Source organism: Glycine max, chromosome 3 (assembly GCF_000004515.6).
Source record: "Glycine max cultivar Williams 82 chromosome 3, Glycine_max_v4.0, whole genome shotgun sequence".
Taxonomy (NCBI): Eukaryota; Viridiplantae; Streptophyta; class Magnoliopsida; order Fabales; family Fabaceae; genus Glycine; species Glycine max.
In genome coordinates, this window is record NC_016090.4 from 1,868,755 (window position 1) to 1,890,234 (window position 21,480).

At 30.8% G+C, this 21,480-nt stretch overlaps 1 protein-coding gene and 1 pseudogene across 2 annotated transcripts; both read right to left on the reverse strand.

The window, feature by feature from the left end:
• Window positions 1–1,271: 1,271 nt before the first annotated feature.
• On the reverse strand, window positions 1,272–4,240 carry LOC102663370 (subtilisin-like protease SBT1.1). Of its 2 annotated transcripts, none has more exons than XM_006576321.4 (2): window positions 4,140–4,240; window positions 1,272–3,757 (listed from the first exon to the last, which is right to left on the reverse strand). In XM_006576321.4, the coding sequence occupies exon 2, from the start codon at window positions 3,750–3,752 to the stop codon at window positions 1,452–1,454; it is 2,301 nt and encodes a 766-aa protein (XP_006576384.1). In that variant the 5' UTR covers window positions 3,753–3,757; window positions 4,140–4,240; the 3' UTR covers window positions 1,272–1,451. The 2 variants fall into 2 exon arrangements, with proteins under 2 accessions (XP_006576384.1, XP_006576383.1); XM_006576320.4 differs by having other exon boundaries at window positions 4,058–4,220.
• A 9,856-nt stretch (window positions 4,241–14,096) lies between these two features.
• LOC100815372 (subtilisin-like protease SBT4.14) lies at window positions 14,097–15,813 on the reverse strand (annotated as a pseudogene).
• Between the last annotated feature and the right edge of the window lie 5,667 nt (window positions 15,814–21,480).

Below are 21,480 nucleotides of genomic sequence, written 5' to 3' on the forward strand. Positions count from 1 at the left end.
AAAATATAATCATTATAATTATAATAACATTTTTTATAATTTATGTGTGTTTACGATATATTATCAATTAGTATTTAATGTAACTGTTCTATTAGTATTTAATTCTTTTGATATTTAATATAATAGAATTATAAACATATAAAACAACATTTTTAAAGTTGGTTGTTTAACGAGTTGATTACTTTTAGACACTGTTACTTAACTTTTTTTATCATTAAAGATGATCTATGTATCATATTAAGTTAATTAAAATTAAGTTTTAGTTGCTTATATAAGTAACAATTACTTATGAGTAAAAAAATATTTTCTTACCATTTTAGGATCATTTAAGAAAATAATTTAAGAGTTTTTTAAAATTATATCATTAAAGTAAACTATATATTAGTGGTTTAATTATGACGTGACATTGTAGAAATTAATTAACATAAAATAAAGAACTCAAAGTAAGTTATTTAAATTTTACCAATTAGAGATCCTCTTAATATACTTAATAGAATAATGTGTGCTTTCAATTATTATATTTTTTTAAATGTCAATAATACTATTACCTTAATAAATACTTTAAGCAAATACTCTTTCTATAAATATTAATGAGAAATGCTAATAGTATTCTTTCTAATACTCTCACTCAAAGACTTTTTATAATTTGTTAAAATTGATTGGAAATTACCATTTTTGATAGGTTTTATTTCTCATATTAAATGGGAAATAAAACCTATGAAAATGGATGATTTCTAATAAATTCTAATCAACCATAAAAAAAAATTTAAGGGGAACTTTCGACATTGTCATTAATATTCTCAATACATCGTTGTTATTTGTAAACTTTCTCTTATTTGTGTTATTTAGTTTCAATGGAGGGATAAATAGAAGAAAGAAACACTAGTCTCATGATTTTTGTTTTATTTTTTTAAAAAGGTAATTTCTTATATTTTTCAATGTCTTATTTGAATGTTTTTTATACATATTTTACAAAGTTATTAGAGACCAACAATTTTTTTTATTAGAGAAAAAAACAAAATTCTGTCATTTTTCGGAAACCAAAAACAAAATAATCATATTATATAACTTATATAATACTTATTTGTAAAAAAAAATAAAAAATTATATAATACTTACTACTTTGATAACCACTGTTTTTAATTCGGCAATATTTTTTCCTTTTTTTTTATGAAGTACCTTTTCTTCCTATTTTTATCTCATAAAGAATCTTTTTTATTAGGCAAAACAAGTTTTATATGATATTGTTTAATTATGACTATGAGTAATAATTGCACAACAAAGTGCGTTCTTTTATTCAATGAAGTTTAAAGATGGTTACAAGGTTACAACAATAGTGTGATGGATCATCATTCATCAAATAAAGTTCCCCTGCTAGTTAAGAGCTTAAAAAATAGTTTTATGCTTCTCTCAAGTCTCAAATGCTACTACCGTTACAAAGACCTTTCCTGTTATTGCCATGTTACTGCTATAGGACTTCTAACAGCATATTTACCTGATACCCAAGTAAGTGACCCAAATGATGAACTTCCAGCAACTGCTGTTCTTCCATATGAAACAAAAGAAACTTTATAACTCAATTTGTCACCAATTTTTCTGAAACCAATATTCCTTGGTTCAACAGTGACAGATACTCCCTTTGGTTCTTCCACTTTCACTGCATAAGAACTTGAGGGGTTCCCTACATTTGTGACTACCCTCTTGTATGTCACACTAGCATTTCTAGCACTTGTGTCAAATAGCACAGCAAATGAAGGGTAGTTCAAGCCACCAGCATGAAGAGCTGATTTTTTGGCACATTTAAAATTACCTTTTGACAGTATAGCAATCTGAGAGGATGTGTATTTCAAACTGCACAAGTAGTTTAAGTAATCTTTGGTGGTGATATCATAGACCAACCCTGGATCAGAAGCTCTTTCAGGGTTAACATGGCCTGAACCAAATGCAAAAGGGTCAGCAAATGCCGAATTGTTTGAACCGTTGTCAGAAATCGGAGCACCTTTGTTGTTTGATGTGGAAGCAGTAGTCATGAGAGCAGATTTGATAGCCGCAGGTGACCAATCCTTGTGCACAGATTTAATGAGTGCAGCTATGCCACTAACATGAGGACAAGACATTGAGGTACCTGAGACTATGTTAAATAGTACACTTCTTTTGTCACTCTTGAGCATGCTTGGACTAGTTGTGGGAGGCCAAGCAGCCAAGATGTTCACACCAGGTGCAGTTACATCTGGCTTGATCACATCAGGGCCCACAGAACTTGGTCCTCTAGAAGAAAATGCTGCCATAACTGGTGCAGTGTCTCCATATGTTGTCCCTAGGAAGGAAATTGAAGCTGTTGGTGCTTTTGCTGAGTGAAAAATATAGCTTCTAATTGTTTTACTTGCTGAGGAACCTAAGGATGTGGCTGGCAAAACATGAGGGTCAGCAAAAAGCTCTTCTCCTTGGTTTTCTGAGTTGAGTAGTATCATTCCTGCCCCACCTGCCATCTTCACTTCCTCTCCCTTTCCAGTTCTACTATTTATTCCTCGTTCGCAGGCCACTATTTTTCCTTTCACAAGCTTTGGATCAAGTGAACCTTTGGTGCAATACTGTGCTGTCCTTTGTGCTCTTGAGGAGTTTCTATAAACTAGAGGCAATTGGCTTGTTTTCTTGCCCTTGTATAATGATGACCCTTTGAAAACCTTTCCATTCCCAAGCTTCACTTGTGTTGGAAAGCTTCTGTCTGTGTAGCTAGCAGCAACAGTCATGATCCATGGAGCAACATTTCCAGCAGTTGAACTAGAGGGGCCTGAATTGCCTGCTGAGCAAGAAACAAAAACTCCTTTTTGCGTTGCTCCGAACGAGGCTATGGCGATGCTGTCATTGTAATAAGGTTTTGCAATGCCACCTAATGAGAGTGACAACACATCAACACCATCAGCAACAGCTTGATCGATAGCAGCCAATATGTCAGAGTTAGCACAGCCTAATCGCCAGCATACTTTGTAAGCAGCTATTCTTGAGGTGTACCTCATTCCACTGGCTGAACCGCCTGCCAGGCCAAAAAAGCTTGCATTGCTCACCATGTTACCAGCTGCAGTTGAGGCTGTGTGTGTTCCATGTCCTTGCGCATCTCTCGCGGAACGATAGTCCAATGTTTCATTGATTCTACCAGCAGATTTTTCATACCCTTGGAGAAAAACTCTTGCACCAACAAGCTTCTTGTTACAACATGAGGAAGAGAAGTTGGTGCCTACTTCACAGGCACCTTTCCAACGAGAGGGTACTTTGGACAAACCTGTGTCTTGGAAACTGATGTGTTCAGGCCATATTCCTGTATCAAGGACTCCGATGATCACATCTGAGGCCAAGTTAGAAGCACTCCAAAGTCCTTTTCCATTCTGTAGGCCAAGAAAATGGGGGCTGTATGTTGTGTGAAGGGTTAATAGTTCATCTGGTATGGCTGAAAGGAAACCATCTATTTGGTTCAAGTACTCAAGCTGTTTATTTGAAAGTTGAGCAGCAAAACCAAACATGCTGGTTTCATAAACATAAAGAAGCTGAGGGGCCTCTTCTTCTTCTGATGATGATGAAGCTTCAGAGATGAAATCAATGACTGATTTGAACCAAGGTTTTGTCTTGTCTTGGGAATGAACTGTGGCTTTGATCTTGGTCTTGTCCATGTGTATTATGTATGTCTGCTTGTTCATGACAGCTACTGAATTTGTCACCATATAGGCCAGGAGGAATAGGAGTGTCCTGAAGATCATGATGCCTACAGAGAAGTCACAAATAGGACAAAAAATTAAATAAGTAAACACTTCATATGATATTTGATCTAAAAATATAAAAATAGTATACCATTTAAACAAAATTGCATGCACTCTTTTTTTCCTTAATACATTTTGTTTGTTTAGTTTTAACAGAGACATGATTCTTGGCTATCTCTAATATTTCTTTATGACATTATTTTGTATTCTAGAAACATGTATAACTTAAAAGGCAAATTTTCACGGAGTAAATAATACTATGCAAGGAACATTGTAAATAATACTAATATGCAAGTAAATGGTACCTAGCAAAATCGTTTACTCCAAGACTAGTTAGTGGCTACGAATAAAAAGTGACATAGAGAATGGAGGTAGAGAGGTCCAAACCTATGCTGGATTTAACACAAGAACACTAGAGAAAAAAAATATGGTGGATGAAGGATGCCAATAACTGCTAAGATTGACTCTTTAAAAAGAACATGAAGAAGCTAAGCCTGAAAAAGTTAAAGGCATTAATTTTCTTTGTGCTCATTGAAGTTCAGCAATGGCAATGACTCTACCTTTTTGTATTCTTATCTTCTACTTTACGACTGCACGTTTTATATTAGATGATAACAAGTCATTATATACTTATTGTGATGGGTAACAGGCCCAATCATGTGTCATTGTATATTAAAAATGGTACAAATATCTTTCTCCATTCTGTACCAAGTTATATCACTGACCCCGATATATAGTTGTTTCTAATTTTAATTTTAGCATTCTTTTATCCTCTCATGAGAGCCTTTTTAATTCCAAATTCACATTTATAATTATAACATCATTTTTTAATTATAGAGTATTGAGGTATCCTTAGAGACAGTTATAACAATGTTCATGTGGGCCAAAAGCTACAACACATAGTAAAGGCACATCTTATTTTACTCAAGTCAATTAATAAGCACTGTAATTGGAAATGACTCTACCCCACCAGGTTCTTGCCATGGGAGGATGTTGACACAAACTCCACCGGTTAATTAAGTTCTAACTATTAATTTACACCATATGGACTAACCAGATACACCTCAGATTGCATTACTGTGGAAGATTCATATAACTTTTTCATCTCTTTATCTTTGCTACAGATGGCATTTGTAATGGATAGATATTCTGTGATTTAAAATCTATGTATGGGAATATATGTGTGAATATCAAGTTTCACATTAAGTAAGAATGGATAAGTTGAGTAACATATAAGTAAAAGATAATAAATAAATTTAATGTTTTAAGGTTTTAGATTGAATGTGGTATCAAATTCACTAATATGACTTGTTCATGGTTCAATGGTGGAGATCTCTCAATGTCTTTGTATCATAATCAACTTATTGTCTTGAAGTTTTGGGTCAAATATGCTTCTAACATTATGCAAAAATAGTACTAAAAGTACTCAAGGAAAAGTATTTAAATTTTATCGTGTATTGAGTCACTATGATATTGGTTATTCATAAAAAAATTTCTAATAAGTCTAAGGATACTAAGTTCAATTTTAATCAGAAAAACGGCATATTGATAATTTTGTCTTGTATTTTAATCTTACATGTCTTCATATACTTGCACACCTAAAGCCATATACTAAGAGTAATTTTACTTTAATCCTACATGTCTTCATACACTTGCACGCCTAAAGCCATATATACTAATAGTAGTGTGCATAAAATTAAAAGTCATCCTTTATTCAGTGTATGAAGCTACCACAAGGGCTTCATTTGATGACACGATGACCTCGCCCATTTAGTTCAATTTAGTGGAGTCATTGTAATCTTTTCAGACCCAGAAGGATTGTGGGTCCGAAATCCTATTAGGAGATTTCTAAGTGGGTTACAATATTTCTGATCATCACGCTCACATGCTACTACTCTTTACTATGATTACAAAAGTTCTAGATTTCTAAATAAGGGAATTATAGTACGTGTCAGCTAAGCAAACCCCAAAGACTCTTCCGGGACCACCACTTTAGTGTTGGATAAGCCATGTATATGTAGTGTGTTTATGAAATGTTCTGCACTCATTGATTGAAGAATTTTAAGACCAACCCATGTAAGGGATTTTCCTTAGTTTGTGTTATTTAATGTGTATCACGATCACCTTAAATAATCTTTGTAACGTTATAAATGTAGCTATGGTACATATATATATTGGTCCACTTTAGAAAGGTACATATTCATTAACATAGATCTAGAGTAAGTGCTTCCAGAGTACCCTAAGAATCTCTCCACTTTGATATTTTGAGACCAGCTGTTACTTCTGCACTTACTGTATGTATGTGATCATTATATGGTGATCTAGGGACATCTCAAACCTTCCTTTGAGTCTAATTTAAGACATTCCTATTCATTCATATGGCAAGTACATATGACATTATTAATAGAAAAGGATGAGTTGATTGAATCAATTAATAATTAATAATTTTTTCTATTTGATAATTATTTATAAAGGTTATAACAATTCTTACAGATAAAGATCTATAGCTTCATTTCGCTCCTATAAATATCAGGTTTCATCAAACTCTTAACACATCTGAACACACATGTACACTTACTGCATACTCATGTATTCATACTCTTACTTATTTTTTTAACTCATATACTTACTTGAGTGTTAAAGTCCTTTAGTTTGCAGGTCCCCCTCTTGTCCTTCTAAGGTTACTCTCAGCCGACATGCGAAGTCCAGGAGTCCACTTAAGCCAATCCTAATGTGCGTCAACTTCGAATTTTGGTCGGTATATCTTTTATTCATAAATTTATAATATCACTCATGTTTATATTTTTATTTCTTAAATAATTATAATAACTTATACCTATTTATAAAAAATATTTAATTGAACATAATTTGTTACTATGTATGAGTTCTATGAGTTAATATGCATAAATATAATTATTAAGCTGTCTAAATTTATATTTTATATAGTATATATTTAAAAATTTATATATTATTTTATATAATGACACATATCTTATTTAATCATTCTTTCATTATTTTATAGTTTTCACTTTTGAATAAATTTCAACCAATAATGAAGTATGTATTAAAGAGTGTGTTGTTAACATTCCTCAAAATTAAACAAACTTATCATATATAATTGGTTGTGATTGAATAACCTAATTTCTCTATATTTATTATGTATCTTAAAATTTATTCAATATTTTTTTAAAAAATACAATTAAAATTAAAACTAAAATTGATCAAATTCAATTCGTTTTAAATTGGATCAGATTAACTTTTGAATAAATTGACTGCATGGAGAATTAAGAAAAAAAAAATCAAAGTGATTAGATCTTATGAGTTTTTTTTCTTCAAAACTGATCCAACTGATCCAATCCAATCTTAAACACTCCAAATTAGAAACATTTTAAACACTAGGATTAATATACCAATTAAAAAAAGAAAGACAATATCTATTAAACCTTAAAAGAGAACAATTACCAAGACCTACTTTAATTAAATAAAGCAATTTAATGAGTTGAAAACATCTCGAGATTGTACTTTTAATTTTTAAGGCAACCTCAAAATTTGCTTTAAATTAAAACATCAGAAAATGATACATGGATACCTTTTGCTGGCACTTAGCAGACAATCAGAAAGAAAAAGAAAGAGAAGAGTAGATAAATAATCAATATGGTGAGAAAAGAAAAAGGATAGAAAAATAAAAGATGTTAGTAGTAAGGTATTTGCACTATACAGGTGTAAAAGCATATAAAACGCCAACTATTTACCAATTAGGCTTATCCAAAACCAATGTGTGATTAGCAATTTGTAAATATGCGATTTAACAAGGCAGTCCTCTCTAATCAATTCGAAAGCCCTTAAACATCTATAAAGCTACTACATTATGCAACAACTCACTTAATTAATCCTTCTAATAAAAATTTTGTTTGAGACATTTAAGATTTGAATGTTTGAAAAATTACTTTCATATTCTTAAGATTTTCCAATCCTCGGAACCTTAATTTGTGGCAATTATTTACCCCTAAGAAGTTAGGACAAATGAGTTGAACCAACATCCAGCCTCACAATCCCCTGTTCCCCAAGAAAGATTGCACTCATGAAAACAACACTGAAGATGACTCCCTCAAGAAAACAAAGGTTTTTGACTCTTTCTTTGGACACACTTGTGCATAGGATGTGCTGTATCGTATCAATGTTGCAGAAAATAGTAACCACCTATTTATAATGAACATTAAACTGGTAACTGTATTAGGGATCAACAAGCAACAAATTTTGTTGGCGGCTAACTAAACCATGCCAATTTTGACTGCAAAAGAAAACATTAAAAGACGGTCACATAATAGAATTTCAAATTGTCAAAAAAGCAACAAATTTTGTATGATATCAAATGTTTGTTTGTTTCTTAGTTAATTATCAACAACAACATGGTTAGTGTTATGGGTTCTAGTGTATTAGAGAGATCAAATTTTAATATTGAATTAGTAGAATTTTAATAATATGATGTCCGCTGTGCTTGTTTTTACTTTTCACTAACATGTGATTTGTACCACAAGAAAGTTCAGAATTAAAAAAATACTTCCAATCTTATAATTTGTATTCTTTCTCCACCGGAATTTCCAACTTTGTTGGACAATAACCTAACCAATTTATAGTGTATTTTGGAAACCTGTAGAATAGGAAGGAATCATGTTAGCAAAAATCACATCCAAAACGTGGAATCAAACACACTATAAGTCGTGTTGCAAATTGGTGGATGTGGTACTTAGATTTCTTGGACCTCAAAGATACCAAAAGATCAGGTTAGACCAGTGTTAACAATGGCGGAATAAGGCAGAACGCCAAAATTCCTCCATATTAATATGCGATTGTGGCCTTTGGCTCTGCCATAGCAAAAGTCTCCCTTCACAAATTGCCTATGGTTGTTGGCAAAAAATCTGCCATTTAATGACACTGAGTTAGACTTAATCAACTCATAAGTTGGTCATTCGGATCTATAAAACTGAGACTCAAAGGCAAATAAACCACTTTCAACCTTAAACATTGTTAATTGTTATAGGGTTGAGTCTCAATCATTTCCAATGAGTATAATGTGACATTCTCTATCCCACACACATATATAATAAAAGGATAAGAATGTAGAATTAATTGAAAATTTTAAAACACATTTTAAATAAAAACATTTCAAAAGTAAAATATTCACATTCGCATAGTGAAATCATAAAAAAACTTGTTCAAATATTAATAAAATCATCCTGACTCGAAACAAGACCGCTCATTCTGAATGAAAAGAAGATACACTAAAGCGCAAAACATGAAATAACTATATTATTCTTGGAATTATAAATATGAAATAAAATTATATGTCTCGATGTCACATTTATAAAAGCATTTCCCTAGCATAGACTAAACCTCTCCATCTTCGACATGGAACTTAACATATGTTGGCTCACCTGAAATAAAATGACATTCAGCCCAAACACAAACACACACCGAGAATGAGTTATCACATTCGTATATAATAAAACACTAGAGCATGTGAAACATATAATTCTTAAAGCTGAATTTATATAAACAACATCACTTCACAAAATCACACTCACTCAAGTTCACACACTTCAGAAAATAACATCAAATCGTAATTGTTAACTCAATGAAAGTCAAACACAAGTGTTATGCAACAAATACACTAGACTCAAGCCTACATGCAATGTGGTATCATTTTTCAATGAAAAACCTCGTCGGGCGCCTAGGCGTACATGACGGGACATGCCTCACAATGAGTAAGTCAGGTCACTCTCACTAAGTGAAATCATAGGGAGACCAGTCAGGGTTACTCTGTTTTGCGAGAATGCTTCAACCATGTGAGATCAACACAAGCTTAAAGAAGCACTCAACCCGAGTGTATTTATCTCTAAGGCCTAGACTCCGAAGAGTCCATCAGGGTCTATCCTTCCTGATTCAGGTCCAACCCAGAAAATATTTTAACACACAAACTCTACCTATAAATTATGCAATACACACAACTACTCAATTGTTTACAAAATCTCAATTATTTTCCAAAATTATTTTGACTCATCGTGCCTCAAGTGATTAAACTCGTCGGATTCCTACCATGGAACCCATCACAACTCATCGCGCATTAACTTGTCGCCCTTAAAGGATCTTTCAGTTGTATAATTGCATAGTTCAGAGCTCACAACTCAATACATACAACATCTCAACACCCGTGTAATTCATAATTCATTACATACGAAATGGTTATCACTTACAAACAATCTCAATCACAATTTCATAATTCCAATAAAATAATTTGTCACATCTCCATGAATCATACACATATCACATCTCATGAATCATACACATATCACTTAATTTAGCATATGAAATATTCAATTGGAAGGGTTCATGAATTAAAAATTTATAAAAACAACCCAAGATTGATCCTCTAGAGATCCCTATACATGTTCATTCTAATCCACGGACGTGAATAACTCACCCCTTACCTCAATGTAGTCGCTCAAGCGTTCTCCGTTAACAATTGTGGCGTTTCTGGTGCTCTTTAGAGCTCTTCCTCCGATTGCTCTATTAGAATTCTTGTGCATCAGAAGAAAAAAAAGAAACAGAAGATGTTTTTGTAAAAGCTGCTCTGGATTAAAAGTTAATTTATATAATGAGGAAATTGATGACCTAATCTTATTTTATTTATTTACTTATTTAAAGGAAGTAAAGGGACCACTGTTACATATAACCTCATGATAAGTTTAATTTGAATTTCGTGTTAAAGTAAGATCACCATCGGCAGTAATACATAAGAGCCATAAAGTAAAAATTCCAGCTCCATTTGCTGCTTCATTTTCATCTAGAGGTCCAAATACAGGATCTCAACATATTCTCAAGGTACTAGTACCAAAAGCTGCAAAATTTCTTCCATTATATAGTTAGTGGACTTATTTCTGATCTTCTTGTAAACTGACCATAAAGTTAGTATTTAAGAACTAAGCGAGTTTTATAATCTATTTGATGCAGCCTGATGTTGCAGCTCCTGGCATTAACATCTTGGTATCTTATACACCTATGAAGTCAATTACTGGTCAGAAAGAGGATACCTAATTTTCAGAATTTACACTTATGTCTGGAACTTCTATGTCATGACCTCATGTTGCTGGAGTAGCAGCATATGTGAAGTCATTTCACCCAGATTGGAATCCTGCTGCAATCAGATCAGCCATTATTACTACAGGTGAATTAAATTTTAAACCCATTTCCACTTTAGTTAGGTTTTTTGTTCCATCATACGCAAAATCTGAAGCCTTTGTGCCTCAAAGTCACAATTTCCTATCTTTTGGAGTAATAAATAATCTATGCATTTACAGTATAAAATTGTGATCTAATTATAAAATACTACTATCATATGATAAATTTATTTATTTTTACAATAAAAATATCATCCGATTATCATGTATAATAAATTTATTAAATTATATAAGAATATCTTAAAAAATTATTCTTATGATGATTTTTTATTGGTTGATAATGTAAAAATAATTTAGATTGACAATTCACGTACACCGGTAATACAAAGAATTTTTACAATTGTCATCAAATTCCAATCTACTATGCATAACAAACTATTATAATAACTACCTTATAATAATCATAGCAATAGTGATTTCTCTTGGTTGATAGCATAAATTACATCAACCGTGCATAGAAATTAAATTCTTTCTTCGAAGATGGCTTGACTTGTGACATGTGTATGTACTTTGATGTCAAGCTAAACCAATGAGCCATAGAGTAAACAAGGAGGCAGAATTTGCATATGGTGCTGGTGAAGTGAACCCTACAAGAGCTATGAACCCTGGATTAGTCTATGACATGGATGACTTTGCATATATCCAGTTCTTATGCCATGAGGGCTATGATGGTTCCTCTCTATCAGTGTTAGTTGGTTCTCCTGTGAACTGCACCTCTTTGCTTCCAGGGCTTGGCCATGATGCTATCAACTATCCCACCATGCAACGAAGTGTTCAAAACAACACAGGCACAACAGTAGGAGTTTTCAGGAGAAGAGTCACCAATGTTGGTCCTGCTCCGACCGCCTTCAATGCCACCATCAAATCTCCCAAAGGGGTGGAAATCACAGTGAAACCTACTAGCTTCAATTTCTCTCACACCCTGCAGAAGAAGAGCTTCAAGGTTGTGGTGAAAGCAAAACCTATGGCAAGCATGCAAATTATGTCAGATTCCCTTATTTGGAGAAGCCCACGTTACATTGTTAGAAGCCCCATTGTTATATATAGTCCATAAGGTTACTGTTATTAGCAGTTGCCAAGATCAAGCTTGTAGCATTCATAATCCATTGCCTGTGTATGCTAACATATATGGCACTTCTTGTGTTTAATGTTGACATTTTTTGTTGATAATGTGATTATATTTCTTTGACCCTGCAAATGTAATCATGAAGTCCTAGTTATGATATTACAGAAGCTTCATCTTGGATGCTTTACTCATGAGATCAGGGCTGGGTAGTGGAGAATTGAAATCTTGCAATCTCTATGTTGTGAATTTATTGATCGCATGGAGAAGGATAATACTTCATTTAAGTACACGAATTAATGCTCTTTTTTCAACTCCAACAAGTTACTATTGTACAAAGAATGAATTAAAGGATGTCACACCATGATGTAAAACTCCTTTGGATCAATCAACGAAATCAAATCAATATTTTCTTGCCATTTTGAATTCTTATTGTTTATTTTCGAGCCAAGTTTAAATTTCTTTATCGTTTTTCAGTCTGATTTTAATTTTTTTTGTCCATTTTAAAATTCAAACACTTACGGGACTAGTTTGAGTCTTTAAGAACCCACAATCAAAAAGCATGTTTTTCCTTTTGATATCTTCGCTTGATTACTTTGGAATCATACTGGAGCAAAGTTAACCAAATTTCGTTCAGCTAGTCATTTGATATTCAGCAAAGAATGTTTAAAATTTGGTTAACTGAAATTTCAAACTTTTTCTTGTTCATTTGGCAAAATCCCACTTAACATTATTGCATTACTAGGAGTTTCCAAAACTCAAAAAATATATTTGGGAGTTAGGATAGAAAAAAAGAGAGGAGTAAGTATAATAATTTTTTAATTATAATTCTCTAATTTCATAAATATTAAACTAAAGAGATTTTTTTATTCATATTAAACAAAAGAGAAGAAATTGAAAGATTAATATACATTTAATATTTTAATTAATTAATTATTTTATAAACTCTATATAACTTTTTAATTTAAATAAATATACAAATTATTCTCCTTTTCCTTTTCCTCAAAAAGTCCACACCTAATCATACAAAGTTGAAGCTGAAAAATGAGTGGCGTTAGATGTTAGACTCTGTTTCATAAGGTGTTCATATTTTTTTATTTTATCAATAAAGGTTATTTTATTAGTTTTTGATAGAAATATTAGTCGGAAAATTTCTCCCATCCTTCCACCATCACTTAATAAATCTTATATATCCCTCATAGGATGTTTATGTTGATTCACATTGAGAGATTAGTTCTCAAGTACCTGAAAAAATTTAAGAAAAAGAATTGGAAGCGAGATCATTAATTAATTGATCAACCAATGAGGATAAAAATGTCCCAAAAAAGATAATGATTAGAATAATCTTATTTTTTTATACCATAATTTTTATATTTCTTTATTAGTTCTTGCTAATTAGTCCTTTTAATATATTGGTCAAAGAATTAATAATAATTTTTATCAACTAAAAATCATGTTAAAATATATTTAAAATTGCAATAAAGGTATATCAATAAATAATACCACAAAATTTGTGTAGTAATGAAAAATTATTTTTAATTTCTTAACTAACATAGCATCCTTAAATTATTCATAATTAACGCTTGACTTCATGTTTCTACTTTCTACTATCTAATTTCGTCGCATTGCTGATCTTATTATATTATTACATTTATCTTTAAATGGAAGCTGTGCCTTCATGAAATTTGAAGTCCCAGCCGTACACGGCATCCACGTCTACATCTACATGGGCTAAAGCTTAAAACAAAACTTATTTATCCTCATTGGTTGAATACCACAAAACTTAAAAAAAAAAAACTAAAATCCTAATCCAATACACCTCCAAGATATGATTATTTCATTGGAGTAGATTTATTAGATTTCAACTAAAACTCAATTGATACTAAGTAAAATTATCCAACAAATATATAAATTACATCCTAAAATTTAAGATAGACAATGTAAGACTTCCTTAGTAGATTGTGCCAATAGCTTGTAGATCCTTGCAACTTATAACAATTTAGACTCACCTTGTATATTGAGCTAGATACATCATGGCTCACCTTGAAGTCCATCAGAGTTACAAAAACTTCTCAGCTCTCGTACATAAATAATAATCTAAAAAGCTCTTTTACATTCACATAATTGATTTCAACAATAATATTTACTCTAGACAAGTACTAGTAATATACTTTTTTGTAAGGTACACTCTATTAAAAACCGGAAAAGAGAAATACTATATGAAAAGTGAGACTCACATAAAATTATAATTTTTAATAAATTTTAACTAACAATAAAAGAGCCTGTTAAAAAGAGTGTTAGTCTTACTCTTATGTTTTGTTAATTATAGTTGTGTGAAACCTTGTTTGTGAAATTAAAAGTTGGTTAATTGTGAATACTAGTGTTGTAGAATATATACGTGAGTGCCATACTCAGAACTTACAGTAACATTCTTTCCACTCCCCAACTCAATAGTGCTCCGGAAATCCCTATCAATCAATGCCACTAGCTGCCACTGTTACAATCCATGGCGCGATATCCGAGACAGTTGCCATAAATGGTCCATCATTTCCAGCTGATCAGGCCACAGTGATTATGCCTTTCCTCATGGCATGAAATGCTCCAATTCCTAGAGTCATGCACATAGTTTGGATCCCCTCCACCTATGGAAATGGATAAGACATCCACACCATCATGTATAGCAGCTTCAAATCCAGCAAGTATGTCCATGTCAGCACATGCATCACTTGCCAACCTGGCCGATGGCACCTCATTCCGAAGAGACTTGCATCTGGGACAAGATTACCTGCTGCTGTTGATGCAGTATGAGTTCCATGACCAACCATATCTATGGGAGATAATATGTCAGATGGATCAGCCCTTCCACCATTCTTGAAGTATTTGGCACCTATGCGGTTGCTTCAGGTATTCCGGGGAGAGTTGCCAAGCAGAAGGAATAATGCATGATGTTAGAAATATGATGATCAATATAGGATTAAATTTAGGACCTCCTTTATAGATAATTATTGAAAAAAATTCAAATCTAACAATAATTAAAAATAAAAATAAGTTAGAATATATAAGTGAAGAACAATTTTCACTTGTCAAATTAGTTCTTGAGATTGAGTTAAGTCCAAACTTATATTTTAAGAATAATTCTTATTGAGTATTGCACATGTGTCACAAAATTTGAAGTGCATTTAAATGATGTGTCACAAAATTTGAAGTGCATTTAAATGATTAATTTTCTCTTACCACTTATATTAAGAGTTTGAAATAAATTAGTTTCAGTTACTTACACGTAAAATTTAATTAGAACATAGAACTACTAATGTTTAAGTCCACAAATTCAAAATATAGTGACACAATGTACACAAGAATAGGTATGTTACTTATTGCAGCCTGAAAAATTAGCATATTGATCACGAGTTCCTTTCCATTTAGCTGGTGGAGGACCAAATCCATCATCCTTGAAGCTTTGAAATTCAGGAGTACGTGATCCCTACCTCACCAATATGGAGAGATACAATGATAGTTAAATCATGAAGTGCCATTATATATATATGCGTGTGTGTGTGTGGAATATCAAGAACAATGAAGTATGAAGAAAATGAAAATGGAGAGCAAGGTATGATGAACCTGTATCCAAAAGAGCCAAAATCATGTCACTTTCTGATTTCAGTTTTCTCTTAGCAGTCAAAGGTAACCCTATAAAGTCCCATGATCTAGTTGTGTGTAGCTTTCGGTACTGATTTGGAATTACCGAAACCGCCTCAGCCATTGCTACATATACCAAAAAAGAAAGTTAAAAAAATGATTAAGAATATTCACTAATATACAAATATGAATGAACTAGAGAAAAAATTATCACATGCCAGATAACATCTTAGCTTCATCCTCAGACAGTTTAGCAGCAAATGCATTAAAGCTCTTTGTGTAGCTGTATATCATGGATTCTTTGGCTTCAAGGAGACTGCTAAGTAAACACAGATTAAACAAGAGCTACATAGTCACTTTTTATGCTTGAAGAGTGAAGCATAAGGAAATGTTCATAAGTTAATTAGGCCACCTTCGTTCCTTTAACAGCAGACAGAATATTTAAATGGGTGTCTATTAGGGCTTTGTCTCTACTCACAGCATGATCTCCCAGGAAAACAATGTAAAAATTCTGCATTCATGTCAAATGTTGTGGTCAAGCTCATATAACAGAAAACAGAATGAATGTTTAGGAGTGTTTGTATGAGTGAGAGGAGTAAATCTAGACCATACAATCATACATGAATGGTTAGGACTAAATCACAAAGTTATGAAACTTTTGTAAGTGGTCATGTAATTAATAGTAACTTTTAATCCTAATTAATCATGTATGATTATATGGTTTAGATTTACTTCTCTCCCACTCTCATACAAATATTCCTCTCACTTTATATACACTCTCTCTATGTGTGTATATAAATACACAAGCGGAGAAGGAATGAATGAGGAGAAGAAATTGATTGCCTTTTGTTTGACACCATTAGCTGAAGCATTGCTCAGCAGAATCAGCAGCAATAGGAACCAAAAAAAAGGAGTTGGTGGAAACTTTCTGCAGAAACATAGTAGTGACATGCTAGGCTTATAATGCATCAACATATGGATAAACAGTGTGCAACTGGTCTCCATTCCAAGAAGAAGCTTATATATATACCAACAAAATTGTAGAAAAGAAAGGATATAGAAGCAAGGTTTCAACTAGTTTGCTTCTTCCACGCAAATTATTAATCAAGGTTTTTGGTAGGGGAAACTTGCAAGCCAGGGTACAAAATTTCTGATTCCATCTGTGGCTACAGTCAACATCACATATGAAGCCTAAGATTGCTTCTTCAGGATAAACTTCAAATAACATCCTCATTTTCATTATGTTTGTTGTGAGTCTTATCACTATCAGTTATTCAAGATTAGTTTCTCATAATGTTATCTACGAAGAAGGTCTAATTCAGTTGGTTGAACAAGATGTGTCTCGAACAGGATTGACTCTCAAGGGGGAGACTTGTGGGAAAAGAAAAAGAAAAAACACTAGGGAGTGCACAAATTAGGCCAATCATGAAATGTTCGGCAAGGGACTAATGCTGAAATTTCATAGTTATTTTGTCTTAGGAGTTCAAAATCAACAAATGATGAGAAGCAGAAGAATTTGGCAGGTTTGATTTTGGAAGCTCCAAAACACATACATATCATATCACTGTCAAGTGCAGTAGAGATATATATTGCTTAAAAACAAAGAGTCCTTTGCATTAAGAACTCAGTCCTTTGTTCCTTTAATTCCAATGCAAGCGTTTAACCTAAATGAGACACAAGTTGAGGTTAAAAAAGTGGCATTATCCTTCTTACTTTTTCTTATTAGTATCTTATAAATTAAACACCAATGTTTAATTATGAAGTGACATTTATTTCCGTGTCTGGATTAATTCATGGATCTTGCTGACCGGCATCCTGTTAAGGAATCACAATCAGGATGCATTAGATATCACGGTACGGTATACTAATAATATTCTTTTATAATTTTTTATTTTTTATTCCTAAATATTGAATTAATTAATCTTTATATCCACTCCTATATAATAAAATAAAGTTGACAATCTTAAGAGAAAATTAACCTCTTATTACACTTTCTTCCTCCTTAACACCTTTTAGTTTTTTAAGAAATCACGAACTATTAATTCTTTTAAATATTCTTTTATATAATGAAAGTTATTCTTTCTTCTTAAATGATAACTATTTATATTCTCAAAATAATTATTTGGCATTTTTTCATCAAAAATTTCTCCAAAATTTAGTTATCTTATAACTTTCAGCCATGCATGCAATTACTATTTGAAATGGGTTGAATGTTATATACTTCAGAGTTCAGGCCGAATAGCGTAGCCCAACGAAGCGGGTCCAGTTTGATTGATGAATACCCATGATTTTTATAAGTTAGTTTTAAATAACAATTACTTTTTTTAAAAAAATCTTGTAAAAAAATGATTTATCAAATATAATTATTTACCAAAATGTCCACTTTAATTCCTAATTTCTTATATAATCATTAAATAATAATTATTCCGTCCGTTCATCCAGTCGTCATTAACAGATTAACTTGCTGATGGAATTTTAATTTGACCTAATCCTGCCCTTTTATTAATATGAAATTAACACTGTTCATTAAAAATAAATAAAAACCTATTTTAAATTTTTTTAAAAATATATAAAATAAATAAAATTCAACATCTTTATGGGGGGAAATTATAACAGATCAGGGGATAAGGTTACGCTAATTCATGCAACATCTTGTATGAATATGAAGAAGCTATAAGCCAATTAAGTGTTGCTCTTGAGTTTATGAAAAGCTCTTGTCGTTGATCATGTGCGTTGAAAAAGTAAAACCTTGGGAGCTGAAATTTTCACCCTAATTTGAGGTTAATTGCCTAAATTTGGATTTCAAGTGTCATTTTTAGAGTAGATATTAGTGTAATTTAAGAAAAAGGTGGCATTGCTATAATGCTTTTCACAAATTGTATAATCATTCCTTATCATGAGTGGTCCATAACCACAGGTTCGTGTTATTTACATGATTTTTATTTTTTTTTAGTTATCAATTGTTAACTTTTTTTTAATTGGAGAATCAAATCCGGTATATATTTTTTTTATCACTCAGTCTTATATAACTCCTTATGTATATGAATTTAGTTACTATAATCTGGTATGCTTTTTTTTGTTTGGCATTTGGTATGCATATTTTTATTTCAACAATCCAAATTAAGACTTTTGGTTTCTTGATAGAATTTTAAAATATTTTCATAAATTTCAATCCTTGAACGATTATGAGTATAATTGAGACTTCATATAAGCATTAAACTATAGTGTAAGCCGCATCTAATCTTATTATTATACTTAAGTCACTTATAACTTTTTAAAAGAAATTAATTTTCATGTTGTAAAGAAAAAAGAAATTAGCTAGTTTTCATAAGTATCCCAACGTACTAAATATGTACTAGATATTTAGTACATTTTAGTTTAAAAGGATTAAAATCATACTAGAAATTTTATAAAAAAGAAAAAAAATGAACATTTCTAATTTATATTTTAATCTTATTTAGTTATTTTTATGATGAAATCTTATCTTGTCAGATTCTATAATGATTTTTTAAACATATGATTTAATTTTTCTTTTTTGGTTGTAATGGTGGCCAAAAGGTTGCCTTCTAAAAAAAACATATCCAACACGATTAGATCAAACCAGATCACATGCTTGATCTAAATAATTCTTCCCAAAGTTAGTTTACTTTATCATTTCACTAGATAACATAACATAAAGTACAAGGTTATTACTTGTATAATACTTTCACAAGCATCATAACCCTCCATTTGAATTTGAACACTAAATAAGTTAATATGGCCGGCACGTAAGGTAAAATAGAATTAAATGAAATAATACGAAATAAAAATAATTACACTAATGTTTAGATTTTCTATAATAGTTATCAAACACTATACCAGAAAAATAATAGTTTTGTTTTTACAGCATAAAAAATAATAGTTATAAAAAAATAACTTACACGTTTGGATTGTTATAGTTTAAAAACTATTTATAGTATTTATAAACTAAGCATTTTAAAACAAAACAGCCATTGATGTCCATAAACTAGCATTCCACGAGGCATCACCAAAATTCTTTTTTTTTTTATTATGATATCAACAAAGTTCATTTATCGAATATAATAATATATAAATATTTTTGGTTCCCAAATTCTTAGACTACGTTTTTTTTGGCAATGCATGTGAAAAGCAGTTAAGTCAAACAAAGGGACGAAGCTGGGTGTCCACATCCATGGCAACATGCACAGTGCAAGTGGCTGCATCATGTTCCTCTGCAAAACCCTTAAGTCAAATAATTGATACAGCAATAGTAATAAGAAGGAGACACATGCCAGCACAAAAAATAAAATAAAAATGGAGACACTTGCCAAGGTGCCACGTGCCCACACACGTACTACTCTAGAATTGAGTAGTTTATTTATTTTTTAAAAGTTATTAATAAATAATTCTTATATTAAATACATATTTTAAATGAAAATCAAATATAACATAGTTTTTTTAAAAATTATATTTTACATACATTTACTTATTACTATAATATAAAAATATTGTTAACCCTTATTTTTAAGGTACTAATTAAGGAAATAATATTAGAAAATTGTTATTAAAAATTACGTTTAATTTTAATATATTATTACAGTAAAAAAATATGTTATAAATTAAATAAAAGTTACATTAAATATATTTTAAAATAGTTATTACAAAAATTAATTATTTTTATTCCATGTTAATCTATGATTATATGTAATATGATTAGAGTAATTTAATTAAGTAGTTCTTAAAAATTACTTTACTCTTGTATTAAAAGATATATAGACGTGACAAAATATGGGTTGGATTTACTCAATAAAATAGTATAAGATATGTGCTTTAAAAATTGAATTTGAATTTGAATGGTAAGTTACTTTATGATTTGTTTGGTTTAGAAGATAAAAATAGAAGAATTTTTTAAAATTAAAATAGAGTATAAAATATGTTAGTTCCACTAAAAAATTAATTATAAGATTTTTTTCTAATATTATTTTTATCTTCTCTTCTAAATTAGATTAAATAAATAGAGAGTGGATTCAAGCTTAGTCCGCTAAAAGTTCAAAAAAATAATTTTTACTAAGCTTAATTTTATTTTAGAGTTCAAAATTGAATTCAATTTTTTCATCACTTGACCTGTTATAATTCTTAGCTCGCATGGATCTAAGTAACTCATTTTACCACATTTAATTAAAGATTAGATAGAATATGTTCATATATTTTTAATTAAAATTTTACTTTTAATAACTATATTATAAAACAAGGTTGATTTAGTGTAGAAATTTTGATAATTTATATAAAGTTTTAAAATATCTTTAATAAGGATTTTTGAGTTTAAGAATTCATTTTTACAAAATTTATCACCACTATTTCTATTTAAGAGTTTTCTATGTTGAAGATTAAATTGTAGGGGAATAATATCTAAGAAGTTATATTTTTTCAAAAAAACAATACTTTTAATGTATTTTTCCTTAATTTTTTTTTTCTATGCAACTAAAATTCAAGAACTCAAATTGAGTTCTTCCATTGACTTTTAATTTCTAATTTTATTGTTGTCCTTGTAAAAAAACAAAGATAACGTTATAAAAGATTAGTAAGTTTTACGAGAATTTATCATAAATTAGTTATTACTTATAATTAGATTAAACTAAATTTTTGTAAAAAAATATTAAACTAAATTTAAATTTATCTAGTAATATCTCTATTTTCACATTTAATTTAATGAAAATCAATTCATGTTATTCAAAAGTTATCATGTAATTTTTATCAATAAGTGTGACACATGAATGACATGTGAATATAC